Source organism: Pogoniulus pusillus, chromosome 35, assembly GCF_015220805.1.
Source record: "Pogoniulus pusillus isolate bPogPus1 chromosome 35, bPogPus1.pri, whole genome shotgun sequence".
Lineage (NCBI taxonomy): Eukaryota > Metazoa > Chordata > Aves > Piciformes > Lybiidae > Pogoniulus > Pogoniulus pusillus.
The window spans coordinates 708,854-721,782 of record NC_087298.1 but is presented as its reverse complement, the minus strand read 5'-3'; the positions used below and the strand labels follow the sequence as shown (position 1 = coordinate 721,782).

The window sequence follows — 12,929 nt, the reverse complement described above, 5'->3', positions numbered from 1 at the left end:
CTGTGTGCAGAGACCTGCAGCTGAGAGCAGTTCAAAGCTGGGTCACACACAGGGAAGTGGTGACTGCAGTCTCAGTCCCTCCTCCTCCTCGATGGATGAGGTGAACGAGCAGAGTTGTGTGAGTGTGATTCAGCCTGGCAGGCAGCTCAGCACCACGCAGCCCTGCTCTGCTCCCCACGGTGAGACAGGGGAGAGAGCTGGAAAAAGAAGTAAGATTGGTGGTTAAGAACAGTTTAAGAGAATGGAGAAGGAAGGAGAGGGAGGGTTGGAGAAGCTCCCCTGTGGGCACAGGCTGGGAGAGTTGGGGCTGTGCAGCCTGCAGAAGAGAAGGCTGCAGGGAGAGCTCAGAGCAGCTTCCAGTGCCTGAAGGGACTCCAGGAGAGCTGGGGAGGGACTTTGGAGCAGGGCTGGGAGTGGCAGGCTGAGGGACAATGGCTTTGAGCTGGGAGAGGGGAGAGTGAGAGTGGAGAGGAGGAAGAGATTGTTGAGTGAGGGTGGGGAGAGAATGGCACAGGCTGCCCAGGGAGGTTGTGGATGCCCCTGCCTGGAGGTGTTCAAGTCCAGGCTGGATGAGGCCTTGAGCTGGTGGGAGGTGTCCCTGCCCATGGCAGGGGTTGGCACTGAAGGTCCCTTCCACCCCAACCCATTCTGTGCCTCCATGACAGTAGCAGTAAGTAAAAGTGATGAGAGAAGAACCAGAGTTTACAAACCAAGTGGTGCCCAAAACTCACCACCTGCTGGCTGATGCCCAGCCAGTGCCCAGCAGCAGCCCACAGCCAGCTTCCCCAGCTTCTGCCATGGCATGGTGCCCTGTGTTCTATTCTGGGCATGGTGCCCCGGGGTTTACAAGGTCCCTTTGGCCATTTTGGATCAGCTCTCCAGACTGTGCACCCTCCTGGCATCTTATGCCCCCCAGCCTGGGGATGAGCAGCTGAAAAGCCCTGAGTGTCAGATGGGCAGTGCCTGGCAAGGGCTGAAGCGTCAGCAGCTCAGCAGCCTGTCCTCAGCCTGGGCCAGAGCATGGCACTGCACCAGCTGCTGCTGCAAGGTCATTTCTGGACCAGCTGAAGGCAGGAGAGTGTGCAGGCAGGAGGGTGTGCAGGCAGGAGGGTGTGCAGCAGGAGGGTGTGCAGGCAGAAAGGTGTACAGGCAGGAGGGTGTGCAGGCAGGAGGGTGGGCAGGCAGGAGGGTGTGCAGGCAGAAAGGTGCACAGGCAGAAAGGTGTACAGGCAGGAGGGTGTGCAGGCAGGAGGGTGCACAGGCAGAAAGGTGTACAGGCAGGAGGGTGTGCAGGCAGGAGGGTGCACAGGCAGAAAGGTGTACAGGCAGGAGGATGTACAGGCAGGAGGGTTTTGGCGGCCAGTCACTAGTGGTGTCCCTCAGGGATCAGTGCTGGGCCCCATCCTCTTTAACATCTTCATAGATGATCTGGATGAGGGCATGGAGTCAGTCATCAGCAAGTGTGCAGATGACACCAAGCTGGGGGCAGATGTGGCTGGGTTGGAGGGCAGAAGGGCTCTGCAGCAGGACCTTGACTGCCTGCACAGATGGGCAGAGTCCAATGGGATGGGGTTCAATAGCTCCAAGTGCAGGGTGCTGCACTTTGGCCACAGCAACCCCATGCAGAGATACAGGCTGGGGTCAGAGTGGCTGAGAGCAGCCAGACAGAGAGGGATCTGGGGGTGCTGATTGATACCCACCTGAACATGAGCCAGCAGTGTGCCCAGGTGGCCAAGAGAGCCAGTGGCATCCTGGCCTGCATCAGGAATGGTGTGGCCAGCAGGAGCAGGGAGGTCATTCTGCCCCTGTACTCTGCACTGGTTAGACCACACCTCGAGTACTGCGTTCAGTTCTGGGCCCCCCAGTTTAGGAAGGACACTGAGATGCTTGAGCGTGTCCAGAGAAGGGCAACGAGGCTGGGGAGAGGCCTCGAGCACAGCCCTAGGAGGAGAGGCTGAGGGAGCTGGGATTGGTTAGCCTGGAGAAGAGGAGGCTCAGGGCAGACCTCATTGCTGTCTGCAACTACCTGAGGGGTGGTTGTGGCCAGGAGGAGGTTGCTCTCTTCTCTCAGGTGGCCAGCACCAGAAGGAGAGGACACAGCCTCAGGCTGCACCAGGGGAAATTTTGGCTCGAGGTGAGGAGAAAATTCTTCACTGAGAGAGTCATTGGGCACTGGAATGGGCTGCCCGGGGAGGTGGTGGAGTCGCCGTCCCTGGGGCAGTTCAAGGCAAGGTTGGATGTGGCACTTGGTGCCATGGTCTAGCCTTGGGCACTGTGGTAAAGGGTTGGACTGGATGATCTGTGAGGTCTCTTCCAGCCTTGGTGATACTGTGATACTGTGATACTGTGAGGGTGCACAGGCAGGAGGATGTGCAGGCAGGAGGGTGCACAGGCAGGAGGATGTGCAGGCAGGAGGGTGTGCAGGCAGAGAGGTGTACAGGCAGGAGGATGTGCAGGCAGGAGGGTGTACAGGCAGGAGGATGCGCAGGCAGAAGGGTGCTCAGGCAGGAGGGTGTGCAGGCAGAGAGGTGTGCAGGCAGGAGGGTGTACAGGCAGAGAGGTGTACAGGCAGGAGGGTGTGCAGGCAGGAGGGTGTACAGGCAGAGAGGTGTACAGGCAGGAGGGTGCGCAGGCAGGAGGGTGTGCAGGCAGGAGGGTGTGCAGGCAGGAGGGTGTGCAGGCAGGAGGGTGCACAGGCAGGAGGGTGTGCAGGCAGGAGGGTGTGCAGGCAGGAGGATGTGCAGGCAGGAGGGTGTGCAGGCAGGAGGGTGCACAGGCAGGAGGGTGCATAGGCAGGAGGGTGTGCAGGCAGGAGGATGTGCAGGCAGGAGGGTGTGCAGGCAGGAGGGTGTGCAGGCAGGAGGATGTGCAGGCAGGAGGGTGTGCAGGCAGGAGGATGTGCAGGCAGGAGGGTGTGCAGGCAGGAGGGTGTGCAGGCAGGAGGATGTGCAGGCAGGAGGGTGTGCAGGCAGGAGGATGTGCAGGCAGGAGGGTGTGCAGGCAGGAGGGTGTGCAGGCAGGAGGGTGTGCAGGCAGGAGGATGTGCAGGCAGGAGGGTGTGCAGGCAGGAGGATGTGCAGGCAGGAGGGTGTGCAGGCAGGAGGATGTGCAGGCAGGAGGGTGTGCAGGCAGGAGGGTGTGCAGGCAGGAGGGTGCACAGGCAGGAGGGTGCGCAGGCAGGAGGGTGTGCAGGCAGAAGGGTGTGCAGGCAGGAGGGTGTGCAGGCAGGAGGAGGCAGGGGGAAGCGCTGGGAGCTCGTTGCTGCAGGCTCCGGGTGAGTGCACTCAGAGGAGGAGGAGGAGGAGGAGCTGCTGGCCCGAAGCTGCGGGGTGGGGAAGGCACCAGAGGGAGCCACCCAGAGCGGCGGCAGAGAGCTGCCCCCCGGGGCTGCGCATGAGGCCCAGCAGGGCCCAGAGGAGATAATGGGGGAGAGGTTCTGGAGCTGTGCCCACGCCAGAGGACACAGAGGGCGAGCCTGAGCCGCAGCCGCTGCTGGCACAGAGGATCCCAGAGCCGCGGCAGGGCTGCAGGCAGCGGGAGCAGGTCTGGCAGCGCAGGTGAGCTGCCCTCGCTCCTGGCCGGGGAGCCCAACACCCTGCCGGGGGGGCTGCAGTGTCCACTGCTGTCCTCTCTTCTCTGCAGGCTTCTTTTGCTCCTCCTGGACCTGACCCTTCCCAGCAGTGCTGAGCTGAGCCCCAGCGGGTGGTGGGACCTGGAGGACTGTCGTGGGTCTGGTCAGAGCCCATCACGGTTGTGCCAAGCTGCTGGGGCAGCCCAACCCCTCATGTTCTCAGCCTGCCCTTTCACCCTCACCTTACTTTTCCCAGGGAAAGGTCCAGTTGTCCACCAGGAGTTCTGAGCTCCACAGCTTGAGAAGGTGCCAGCCTGGGGGCATCTCCCAGAGCAGCTGATCCCAGGTGCAAGCACCTTCCTCCTGCGCTTGCGTTTGCAGGAGCCCTCCCCACCATGTTTGCTGGCAAGAAGCACTTCAGCGGGGCGGCTGCGGGGGCGCTGGTGGCACTCTGCATCGTCGCCCTTGTGCTCAGCCTGGTGAGGGTTGAAGATGTCACCCTGCCACCCGCCGTCAAGGTGAGTCCAGAAGAAGGGCCCAAAAGGAGGACTGCAGAGCCTGGCGGCCTTGGGCAGGTGCTCAGGGACAGCAGCCTGCCCTTGGGGGCGGGGGGTGGGGGTAGCTGGGGGGCAGTACCTTGTGGCACCTAGGTGGGCATTTTCTTCCCATCTCAAGATGCAGGCAGAGGAAACAGCCTGGACACCTCCAGGTCGGGGCTGCAGAAGCCTCCTCTGGAACCAGGCTCCAGGCTTGATGTGTTCTGGGGAGATTACCTGGGGGCGGATGGCAAAGCCCTGTTCTGCTCCCTCTGCCCTGCCAGGGCACCACACCGCAGGGTGACAGACCTCCAGGTGGCCTTTGCCCTTGCCAGCTCTCCCCAGCCCATCCTCAGCCTCTCACACTGTGCTGCGGCACAGGCACCCTGGCTCCTCCCCATCCCTCTTCTGCAGCTTGGCATCTCACCCTGGCTGCTGCAGGAGGGTTGGCAGGGGGCTAGGGTGAGATGGAGGCCTTGGCAGGGGAGAGGCACGCAGCTCTGCCAGTCCCTGCCCAGGCTGAGTGCAGCCAGGAGGGTAGCAGAAAGCCTGGGGCTGTGAGGGTTGCTGCCCCCAAGGTGGGGCCAGTGTGGACACAAAAGGTGTGTGAGCAAGAGAGAAAATAAAAGCATGAGGAAATGGCCAATAAACCGCCTGGGAGCTGGCACAGGCCTCGGAGGGGGAAGGAGAAGGTCCTTGGGCTGCCATGAGAGGTGCCCATGCTGGGGCCTCGCCCCTGGTGTGCAGCTCTGCCTCAGTGCAGCTAACTGCACCCGGGGCAGGTGGGTCTGGGGCATGCTCTGGCCTGGCAGAGGCGCGGGGCAGGGTCTGTGAGCTGCAGGCATAGAGTCATAGAATCATAGAATCAGGCAGGTTGGGAGAGAGCTCCAAGATGACCCAGCCCAACCTAGCCCCCAGCCCTACCCAGTCACCCAGACCATGGCACCAAGTGCCCCAGTCAGGCTTTGCCTGAACACCTCCAGGAATGGTGCCTCCACCACCTCCCTGGGCAGCCCATTCCAGTGCCAATCACTCTCTCTAGGAGGAACTTCCTCCTGACATCCAGCCTAGACCTGCCCTGGCACAGCTCCAGGCTCTGTCCCCTTCTTCTGTCCCTGGCTGCCTGGCAGCAGAGCCCAACCCCACCTGGCTACAGCCTCCCTGCAGGCAGCTGCAGGCAGCAATGAGCTCTGCCCTGAGCCTCCTCTGCTGCAGGCTGCACCCCCCCAGCTCCCTCAGCCTCTCCTCACAGGGCTGTGCTCCAGGCCCCTCCCCAGCTTTGTCACCCTGCTCTGGGCACCTCCCAGCCCCTCAGCCCCTGTCTGTCCTTGCAGCACGGGCTGGTGCTGGATGCAGGCTCGTCCCACACCTCGCTCTTCGTCTACCAGTGGGACGCAGACAAGGAGAACGACACCGGCGTGGTCAGCCAGGCCCTGGCCTGCCATGCCCAGGGTCAGTACCCACCGCCGCGGGCCCTGCTCGTGTGGTAGCTGGTAGGACCCTCTCTGATTGACCTGGGCAGCTCTGACCACTGGGCAGTCACTGCTGGCGGCTGGGCAGCCCCTGCTGCAGCAGGGTGGTCCCTGACTCCCCCCTGGCTTTGCTCACGCTTGCAGGGCCCTCAGTGCCACGCAGTGCCCACAGGGCTGGTGGGACTGAAGCTCCTTGGTGTTACTCTGCCCTTCATTCCTCCACCTTGGCTGCCCCTAACTGCCCAATCACAGAATGAAGCAGGTTGGCAAAGACCTCGGAGCTCACCGAGTGCAACCTGTCACCCAGCCCTTCCAAGGGGCCAAACCCTGGCACCAGGTGCCACATTCAGTCTCCTTTTGAACGGTGCCAGGGGTGCTGCCCTGCCTGTGGAAGGTGTCACCCGCAGAGCAGGGCCACTGCTGAAGGCATGGGGGGTGGGGGGAAGCCAGAGGAGAGGGTCCTGCTGTGGGCCAGTCAGATCTCAGGGGACCCTGGAGATGCAGCCTGTGTCGCTAAGTGGTGCCAGAGCTCAGTGCCCTGTGCCCTCTTGCTCCCAGGCCCCGGTCCCCATCTGTTGCTGTCAGCCTGTCCCAGCCTGACTCTCTTCCAGGGCAGGGCATTTCGAGCTATGCCAACGACCCTCTGAAAGCAGGAGAGTCCCTGAGGGAGTGCCTGGAGCGAGGCCTGGAGGCTGTTCCTGCTGCAGAGCAGAGGGAGGTCCCTGCTTACCTCGGGGCAACGGCGGGCATGAGGCTGCTGAGGTATGGCTGTGGGGCATGGGGGCACAGAGCAGCAACCAGGCTGCAAAGAGCCACTGCCAGGGCACAGACTTCTGCGTGGCACCAGGCTGCAGGAGCTGCCAGCTCCCAAGCTGCCATGACCAAGGGACTGGGCAGTGGGGAGAGGGCAGCCCACGGGGGGCACACGGGGGACTGAGCTGTCCTGAGCAACTGGCCCTGGCTCAGAGGTGTCCACTGGCATCCAGGGCCCCCAGGTCCCAGGGTGGTGCTGTGTGTCCAGTTCTAAGCCAGAAGTGCTCCTCAGAGCTCTGTCTTTGCTCCTCATTGTTCTTTCAACACAAGGTTGCTGAGATGGTACTGGGGGATGTGCCATCTGCCCAGACAGATGGGTGCTGGCAGGGGGAGCAGGGCAGAGGTAGGAGGGCAAAAGGTGCTGCAGGACCTGCCCTTACCTTTCACCTGCCCTTGTTAGCTCTCTCTCAATGCCAACCCTGCCTTCATGGTTCTTGGTTTTATGGTTTAGATACCTAACAATATTCCTGTGCCCTGCTGGTCAGATCCCTTCCCTGGGAAGAAGCCAGGCCACGGCCTGAGGGTTACTGACTTCAGCCAGCAGCCCCCTCCCCACTCAGAGGTCTCCAACAAGCTGGCACCTTCCCAAAGGACCCTCTCAGCCTAAGCAAACAGCCCTGGCTTGGGGGCAGTCAGTGGGTGAGGTGCAAACCTGTGCTTGCAGCACAGTCCCCTCTGGCCTCCAGCACTACACAGATGCTTAGGTGGGCAGGGTGGCTTGGCAGAGCTCTGTGTGACTGCACTGCAGGGAAGGGACTGCTCTTGCTCCTAATCCTTGGAGCCAAGGCTGGACAGATGGGATGTGTGCCGTCCCAGTTGGGATTCCTGCAGTTCCAGCTGGGATTTGAGCTGTGCCAGCAGCTCGGGAGGGTATGGAGCATTTCACACAGGCTGCTTGTTGCAGACACTGGGAATGGGTGCAATGGGAGCCAGCCAGACTCTTGCCTTGTGCTTCCTCTGGAGATGTGTCCTGACCTTTGGGTCCTCCTTAGGGAACAGAACAGCTCAGCAGCTGATCAGGTCCTGGCTGAAGTCACCAAAACCATGCAAGAGTACCCAGTGGCTTTCAGAGGGGCTCGGATCCTCACAGGAGAGGAGGAGGGGGCTTATGGCTGGATCACCACCAACTACCTGCTGGACTCCTTCACCAAGGTAGGAGAAGGGTTAAGGCAGCTTCTCTGACCTTCCTTCAGCCTGCTCAGCGCAGGAAGAAAGCTCAGGGTCAGCATTCTGGGAGCAGGGGGAGCAGCCAGGTCTCCTCTGGCTCCTGCAGTGAAAGAGGAGGAGGAATCAGGGGTGGAGGAGACTCTGACAAGAGCTAAACGCACCTCTCTGTGGTGTGTGAGCACAGGGTCCCTTGGGGACAGCGAGGGTGGCCGTGCAGCCCTGCCTGCTCCCGCTGGGCTTTGTCTCACTGCCCTGGGAGGTGTATCTCCAAGTGGCACTGGGAGACTCCAGTTTTGGTTCAGTGTGCCGGTCTGAAGGAAGCTTGAACCAAACCTCTTTCCTGCCACCCTCTACCCGACCTGAGAGCAGTGCTGGCTCCTGAGCAGGCTGCTGGAGCATCTCTGTCCTTCCCCTCCCCGCCCTGCAGCCCGCTCTTTAGGAAGCACAGCCCCTCCAAGCCAGGTCTCCACCAGCACTTTGGTCTGGAGACCAGAGACTCAGAGCCAGAGCACGCTGGCACCTCCTGCCCGCCAGGCTCAGCCTCTGCTGTCTCTGGCTCTGACAAATAGCCAGGCTGGTTGGGCACGAAAGGCAGCAGCACCTCGGGCGAGGGAGTGACTGAACCAAGAGCCCCCCGGGCTCGGCAGCAGAACCTCACAGGCTGCCGCGGGCTGAGAATCCTGCTGAGGGCGACCCAGCTCAGCCTTGTACCGCTCCTCTTCCTCTCCCGTCTCTCCTTGGCAGTACTCCCCCGGGGCACACGCCTGGCTCCGTCCAGAGGCTGCCAACGTTTTGGGGGCATTGGATCTTGGAGGAGCATCCACTCAGATCAGCTTCGTGCCCGAGGGCAGAGTGATGAACCGGGATGAAGCCGCCAGGTTCACCCTGTATGGGTTTAACTACAGCATCTACACTCACAGCTACCTCTGCTACGGGCAGGAAGAGATGCTGAGGAGATTGGCAAAGCAACTGATCGCGGTGAGAGGGCAGCCGGGGGGTAACTGCACTCTGGCCTCGAGTACCAGCCAAGGGCTTCTCAATGCATGCAGCAAGAGGCACCTGCAGGGACTGAGAGCAGGGCCAGACCCCTCAGAGCACGGCAGGCAGGTGCAGAGAGAAGCATGGGGAGCACTAGAAGGGGCAGCTCAGGGGAGATCTGGCTCTGCACAGCTGCCTCACACAGGCTGTAGAAAAGGCAGCACCAGGCTTGTCTCAGAGGTGCAGAGTGCCAGGACAAGAGGCAGAGGGCACAGGCTGGAATGCACAACCTTCCAAATGGGTTCAGGGCAAAAAGCTTTCCCAGCAAGAATGGTCAGGTACTGGAACAGGACCCAGAGGTGGTGTGGAATTGTCATCCTTGGAGGTACTTAGAACGTGACGGGGCAGGGCTCTGAGCAGCTTGATCCAGTCAGTCGTGCTGTAAGGAGGGGATTGGCACAGGAGCCCTGCAGCACTCCCAGAACCTCAGCTGCTCTGGGACTGCACAGGCCTGAGAAGAAGTGACCCAGAGGTCTTTCTCAGGCCGTGTTTGGAAGGTCAGAGGGAAAAGGGCTTCATGGAGCTGCGCCCAGCAGGAGGTGCAGCCATGGTGAATCAGAAGGGTTTGCTCATGCTGCACAACCAGGAAGGTCCCAGGTGGTGTCCCTGGCTGGGCTGGAACTAGGCAGAGAGCAAGAGCTGGGGTGGAGGGGGCTTTGCACCCCTCAAATCATGATGCTGCTAGGCAGGGGTGAGACATGCTGGGACCCTGGGGCTGCTCTGCACTGGGAGAGGGAGCGAGATAAAGCAGGGGGAGCTCAGGCTGGGGCTGCAGGCGGCCAAAGGAGCAGGATTAAGCAGCAGGAAGGTCTCTCCCTGCTGAAGAGCTGTGAGCTGCCTGCAGCGGAGGCTCCGCAGGAGCGCAGGGTGAGCCCTGCCCGCCCAGAGGCTTTGGAGGAGGCTGCAGCCTGCCTGTTCGCTGTCCCCAGGAGTCCCCCTCCAGCACACGAGTGGATCACCCCTGCTACCCGACAGCCTACACCGAAACCATCTCGCTGTCTGCCTTCCGCCGCAGCCCCTGCACCAACCGCGGCGACCCGCGCCTGGCGCTGGACGACAGGAAGGTGACCCTGGAGGGCAGGGGCAATGCCAGCGCCTGCCAGGCTGCCCTCAGGAAGCTCTTCAACTTCTCGGCCTGCGGCCAGAGCCAGGACTGCTCCTTCGACGGCGTCTACCAGCCCCCGGTCCGAGGCCACTTCATCGTAAGGCAAATCCTGCCCTGCCGCCTCTGCAGCGCAGCGTGGCCCCGGCTCTGGTGGCCCCGGCTCTGGTGGCCCCGGCTCTGCTGGCCCCGGCTCTGCTGGCCCCGGCTCTGCTGGCCCCGGCTCTGCTGGCCCCGGCGCTGGTGGCCCCGGCGGCTCTGCTGGCCCCGGCTCTGCTGGCCCCGGCTCTGCTGGCCCCGGCTCTGGTGGCCCCGGCGCTGGTGGCCCCGGCGGCTCTGGTGGCCCCGGCTCTGGTGGCCCCCCCGGCTCTGGTGGCCCCCTCGGCTCTGGTGGCCCCGGCTCTGGTGGCCCCCCCGGCTCTGGTGGCCCCCTCGGCTCTGGTGGCCCCGGCTCTGGTGGCCCCGCGGCTCTGGTGGCCCCGGCTCTGGTGGTCCCCGCGGCTCTGGTGGCTCCGGCGTCTCTGGTGGCCCCCAGGGACTGCGATGTCCCTGGGTGCTGTGGTGTCCCTGGGGCTGTGATGTCCCCAGGGACTGCGATGTCCCCAGGTGCTGTGGTGTCTCCGGGTGCTGTTGTGCCCCCAAGTACTGTGAGGTCCCCAAGTACTGTAGTGTCCCCAGGTGCTGTGGTGTCCCCAGGTACTGTGGTGTCCCCACATGCCTGATGGCACTGCCACCTCCCCGCAGCAGAAGAGGGCCAAGCTGCCCCTGGGCACAGCAGGGGCTGCTGCCAGCTGTTTGCCCATGAGCAGGGCCCATGTTGAAGCAGTCAGAGCTGAGGCAAAGCTGAGGTCACAGCCTGAGTTTTCAGTACAGATCTCAAGCAGCTTTGTCAGCAGCCTCTAGGCAAGGTTCTGCCTGCCCTGGATGTGCTGCTGCAGCCACTGACACCCCCTCCCCCCAGTGCATCATCTCTGCCGAGACCTGGACAAAGATGCCCTGAGACCGTACAGGGGTGGCACAAACCCAACCTCCTGCTCCAAGTGGGGCAGGAGCTGCTCAGGAGCTGCTGCCCTGGGGGCTGTGGCCCAGCAGCACTCCTGTCTCTTGCCTTCCAGGCCTTCTCTGCCTTTTACTACAACTTCAAGTTTCTCAACCTGACCAAGGGGCAGTCGCTGGGCACTGCCAGGGAGACCATCCAGCACTTCTGCACCAGGAGCTGGCAAGATGTACGTTCCCCATGGGGAGCTCCACAAGCAATGGGGTCTTGGGGCAGGGGAAGGGAAGCAGGAGCCAGGACCATGCTGCACCCACTTGTGAGGGCCCTTCTTGTTCATGCAGTGTTGGGAAAGGAGCAGCCAGGGTGGGTAAAGGCAGCAAAGTCTCCCCTCCAGCCCTGGAGCTGCAGCTGGGGGTGGGTCTGTAGCACTGAAGGATGCTGAGAGCAGAGTCAGCTGCTGGCACCACTCTGGGCTTGAGTCAAACAGGGGTGGATGAGGCCAAAAGATATGCTGGGGCCACCACAGTGCCAGAGTGAGAGCCCCTGGCACAGGAAGGCTGGGATGGGAGAGCCTGAGGCAGGAGGAGCTCCAGCACATCCCCCTGTCTCCGTAGGGAGTGCAAAACCTCCTCGAAGCAGTTGCCCTCTGCAGAGAGCTCCAGAACACCTGCCCAGAGCAGGAGTCTTTCTCTGGGTGCTGGTGACTGCAGAGCCCTTGGCCCTCGTGTAGCACTCCTGAGGGCACTACCCCTGCAAGTGACTTCCCTTCCTCCCCACACATGTGCCCACTGCAGCTGTCCTCCAGCTACCCTGCGGAGAATCCTGGGCGGCTGCCCAAGTACTGTGCCAACGCCAACTACATCCTCACCCTGCTCCTGGATGCCTACAAGTTCAATGAGAGCAGCTGGAAGGACATCTCCTTCCAGATGAAGGTAGGCAGCAGAGGCAGCCTGCAGGCAGGTGCAGGGCAGCAGAGCTCACCAAGCTGCTCACCCGGGGCTGCTGCCAGAGCCCTCCCGGCCCTGGGGCCAGGGCTCACTCACTCTCCCTTCTCTCCCTGGGCAGGCAGGGAGTGCTGACGTCGGGTGGACTCTGGGCTACATGCTGAACCTCACCAACATGATCCCAGCAGAGGCCCCACTGTGGGCCAAGGGGCACCTTCCCTCCCTGTGGGCAGCAGCCGTCGCCTTCATCGTCCTCACCCTCGCCTTGGGGCTTGCTGCCCTGCTCCTGTCCTGGCTGTAGGAGCCTGGCTGCGTTTGGAGCCAGCAGCAGCACGCTGGGGCTGGAGGACTTGGAGGGCTGCCTGCACCCAGGGGCTCTGCACTCCTGCCAGCAGGACTGGCAGCTGGAGGCTCCATCAGTGGTGATCAGCATGGCAACCTCTACAGCACCAAAGAAGGGAGGTCTGGTCTGGCCCCCCTGGGACTGCCCTCACATGCAGCCAGGCACCATGTGAGGCTTTCCAGAGGAGCTTCACTCCCATGGAGACCTGCTGGGATCAGCATGCACACCGTAGGAGCTCCAGCCATGCCCTTCTGCCCCCTTATGCCACAATGCCTGTTGCAGATATGGCCTCCACCCCACCAGCTGGCACATGAGCCCATGGAGAGCCAGCCTGGGCGTGGAGGAGCTGCCTGGGACTGCAAGTGCACATGGTGACAGGGTGCTTCATGTGATGCCAGCTCTGACCACAGTTGCCAATGTCCAGGCAGGTCCCTGCCAGGTCTGCCAGGGTGAGAACCTGTGGTACCCCAGCTGGTGTCCTGAGGATACATCCTTTGGGCTGTCTGATGGCCTTGGAGACAGAAGGCAAAGTCAGAACCATGGTCCATGCCTCCCCAGGGGTCCAGCTCTCCTCAGCTCATCATCTCACCCTCATCTTCCTTTTCTTCTGGCATAAAGGGTTCCATGTTCCTTGGTGTCCTCCTGGAGATCAGTGTCCTGCCAGCAGAAGGCCTGGGCACACAATCACAGCATGGCAGGGGTTGGAAGGGGAGCCAGAGATCCCCAGAGCAGGGGCACCCAGGGCAGGGCACACAGGAACACATCCAGGCAGGTTCTGAATGTCTCCAGAGGAGACTCCACAACCTCCCTGGGCAGCCTGCTCCAGGCCTCCAGCACCCTCACCGTAAAGAAGTTTCTCCTCACCTTGAGGTAGAACTTCCTGGGCTGCAGCTTGTACCTTCTGCTCCTTGTTCTGCCACTGGGCACCACTGAGAAGAGCCTGGCA

General features: G+C 62.3%; 1 protein-coding gene across 1 annotated transcript; it reads left to right on the top strand.

Annotated features, from left to right (window-relative positions):
* The first annotated feature begins 3,966 nt into the window (after window positions 1–3,966).
* LOC135190090 (ectonucleoside triphosphate diphosphohydrolase 8-like) lies at window positions 3,967–11,941 on the top strand. Its single transcript, XM_064171013.1, has 9 exons — window positions 3,967–4,089; window positions 5,442–5,559; window positions 6,191–6,341; window positions 7,385–7,544; window positions 8,304–8,537; window positions 9,527–9,799; window positions 10,815–10,925; window positions 11,491–11,628; window positions 11,762–11,941. Exons 1-9 carry the CDS (start codon window positions 3,967–3,969, stop codon window positions 11,939–11,941), a joined length of 1,488 nt encoding a protein of 495 aa, XP_064027083.1.
* The last annotated feature ends 988 nt before the right edge of the window (window positions 11,942–12,929 follow it).

What these genes read in the sequence shown, in the direction of transcription:
- LOC135190090 (XM_064171013.1), top strand. Translation starts at nt 3,967, where the DNA reads ATGTTTGCTGGCAAGAAGCACTTCAGCGGGGCGGCTGCGGGGGCGCTG. An exon ending in CCCTGCCACCCGCCGTCAAG is followed by an intron (nt 4,090 to 5,441) that starts GTGAGTCCAGAA and finishes CTGTCCTTGCAG; the next exon opens with CACGGGCTGGTGCTGGATGC. An exon ending in CGGTCCGAGGCCACTTCATC is followed by an intron (nt 9,800 to 10,814) that starts GTAAGGCAAATC and finishes CTTGCCTTCCAG; the next exon opens with GCCTTCTCTGCCTTTTACTA.